This window comes from Saprolegnia parasitica (assembly GCF_000151545.1).
Source record: "Saprolegnia parasitica CBS 223.65 unplaced genomic scaffold supercont2.65, whole genome shotgun sequence".
Taxonomy (NCBI): domain Eukaryota; phylum Oomycota; class Saprolegniomycetes; order Saprolegniales; family Saprolegniaceae; genus Saprolegnia; species Saprolegnia parasitica.
Window position 1 is genome coordinate 15,712 of NW_012156459.1, and position 2,652 is coordinate 18,363.

Genomic DNA, 2,652 nt, shown 5'->3' on the forward strand with positions numbered 1-2,652 from the left:
TTGTACCTGCGTCCAAATAGTCATCCCAACTCCACGATAGACGCCAACTGACCACGTGTCAAACTCGACGCTCAACGCGTTGTGGAGGCCCGCGTAGCCGAGTCCCGCACCGCCGAGCCCCACGACCGACGATTGAGACCTTGAAGTACAAAGGCCAGGCCATCCCCGCCCCGCGCGCTGTCAAACAACATTGTCAATGGAGTCAAGTAGAAGACGAGCGCACCGGCAGTGGGTCGATACGTCGTCCATAAACTTGCAGTGGAACGACGGGTTGGAAAGGCGGAGCTCAAACGTCGTCGAGAAGCCTTCGCGCACCGTCATGGGCCGTGGGTACCACGCGGCGCCAGTCAGATACGGCGCCGAGCCCGTGAGGCGCAAGGCTGGACCGCACGGCAGGAGGGGCAAGACCGCGGGTGGCACGGTGACCGCGCTGCTGTTGCGGATCGTCGTGAGCGATGAGCTTCGAGCCGTTGCCATTGGCAGCGCCGCGCACGTGAGGTAGCACGCATTCGTGCTCGCACGGATGTCGCAGCAGATGCTGGTGCTGTTGCAATTTTGCACCTACTCCGTGGTATCAACCCATGGAACGCAAGGCTAGGCCACGTACGTTGGCATGCCCAAGGAGCACGAGCCCGAACGCGCCTTGGCCGCCCGCGTCGCCCGTGGGCCCGAGCGTCGAGTGCGGGTACGCCGCCGAGTTGTTGAGGATTGCTGCTGCCGAGAAGCTCGTAAATCCAATGTCTACGCGCACCACGCCCACCAATGGTCGACTTGAACGAAAGCGGGGCATACCGTGGAGAAGCGTGCGCACGGCCGGACCGGCCAACGGCGACGGGCCGCCCACGACAGCGGTGATGTCCATGGCCCGGCGTCCATACAGATCCACGTCTTGCCACGGAGCCGTGCGCTGGCTCATATGAGCGCAATCCATCAACGTCATCGATCGAGGAGTGTACTTGGTTCTCGACAAGCGCTGTCACGGTGACGTTGTACGTGGCGTTGGCGGCCAACGGGCGAATCGTCGTCGTCGTGACGTTCCCAACGACGACGGAGGCGGTGGAGCTGCCGTCGGTCCACGTCACCCGATACCCGGTCGTCGCCAGGCTCTGCCAAACGTCGCTCGACGGCGCCCACGTCACGTCCATCGCGTGGGCCGCCACGTTGGAGAGCATCGGCGCTTGCGTCAGCGTCACGGGCTCTACGGATGATCGTGGGATGCGAGCTCCAGAGACTGCGATGCGTACGCGCATATGCGACGAAGCGCATGTCGATGCGAAGCCCGCGGAATGCTTCGTTGATGACGGTCACGACCGCCGGGTTGGGCCCATCGAGCGCGTTGGGTGGCAATGTACAACGCAGCACCTCTTCTTCGAATGCATCGGATGCAAGCGTCGGCGCGTGAATCGTCGATGGCCCGAGGCACGGCTGGCCGTTGATGTGCACGATGGCCGTGTCGCCAAAGTGGCGGCCTTGGATCACGATCGTGTCGTTGGCCATGCAGTTGTACGTTGTCGCGTACGGTAGCGAGAGGTGACCAAAGAGCGATGTAAAGCGAGGGTGCACACCGTTGGTCTTGGTTGTCTGCAGCGTCACGTTGGCCACTGGCGTCGTCCGGGCGCTCGTGGCAAAGTACTGGTCGATGCAGCCGCGCACCTTGGTGATGGTCGGTGCTACATTTGTATTATAGATAGATAGCATCGTCGCTGGCCTGCATCGCACCTTTGATGATCTGGATCCAGTCGATGCTGAACGACTGCCCGAGCTGCGCGCGCGTCGCACACGGGTAGAGGCGGATGCGGCGAATCGTCTCGTCGCCCAACGTGTAGATTGGAATGTAGTAGATGTGCTGTGCACCGTCGCTGAGAATGCTAAAGTCATAGGTCGTCGGTCGTTCGAATCGCGCCTTGCGGTCCGTAAAGGTCCCTACGCCCGGGCCGCGGTCGAGGAGCACGCGGCCAGAGCTGCAGAGACCGTCGTACGCCATGCGCAGCACGAGGTAGTGGCGATCGTCGACCTCTAGCTCAAGCAGCGGCGAGTCGATGTAGGGCGACTCGCCAAGCGCCACGCCGTGCAAGAGCCCGCCGTTGACGTCGACCTCGGCCTCCATCGCGGCCGTCGACGACGTCGCCCAGTCGTTGAGGCCATCGCCAAAGGACCAGTACGCTACGCGCACGTCTCGGTACACGCCATGAGCATGAAGACGATGTAGTACCTTCGTCGGTCCGGAATGGCACCTGCGATAGCGACTGCGCATGGAGCAAGGCCAGCGCGGCGACGAGGAGCACCACAATGCACTTCATGCTCGCGTATCTTGGAGCGACGTTTCCATCAAATCGGCATATGCCGCCTATAACACTACATTCGGCATCATGCGACATGTGCAATGCCGAAAGATATCACTAGAATGCCGAATTGGCAGATTGCAATGTTGCTCGCACGCCGGGCCGTGGCACTCCTCGCGCTGGTCGGCGCAGCGGCGGACGAGGCAGCTGTGCAAAGGTACCCGACGCCATCGACAGTCTCGTTCCCGATGGACCGCCGCGTCGTCGAAGCCATGGTGCCCGGCGACGCCGTCCGCAACTACCAGCTGGTCGAGCGCACGGCGCTCCTCGGTGTCTGCGGGCCGGATCGCGACCGCCCGAGTCGGGCGTG

At 62.7% G+C, this 2,652-nt stretch overlaps 1 protein-coding gene across 1 annotated transcript; it reads right to left on the reverse strand.

The window, feature by feature from the left end:
• Nucleotides 1-50: 50 nt before the first annotated feature.
• SPRG_11377 (hypothetical protein) lies at nucleotides 51-2,300 on the reverse strand (the record flags this gene model as incomplete). The annotated part of the gene is made up of 8 exons (XM_012350383.1): nucleotides 51-177; nucleotides 224-561; nucleotides 608-741; nucleotides 793-907; nucleotides 957-1,198; nucleotides 1,245-1,670; nucleotides 1,720-2,163; nucleotides 2,213-2,300. 8 exons carry the CDS (start codon nucleotides 2,298-2,300, stop codon nucleotides 72-74), a joined length of 1,893 nt encoding a protein of 630 aa, XP_012205773.1. The 3' UTR covers nucleotides 51-71.
• Between the last annotated feature and the right edge of the window lie 352 nt (nucleotides 2,301-2,652).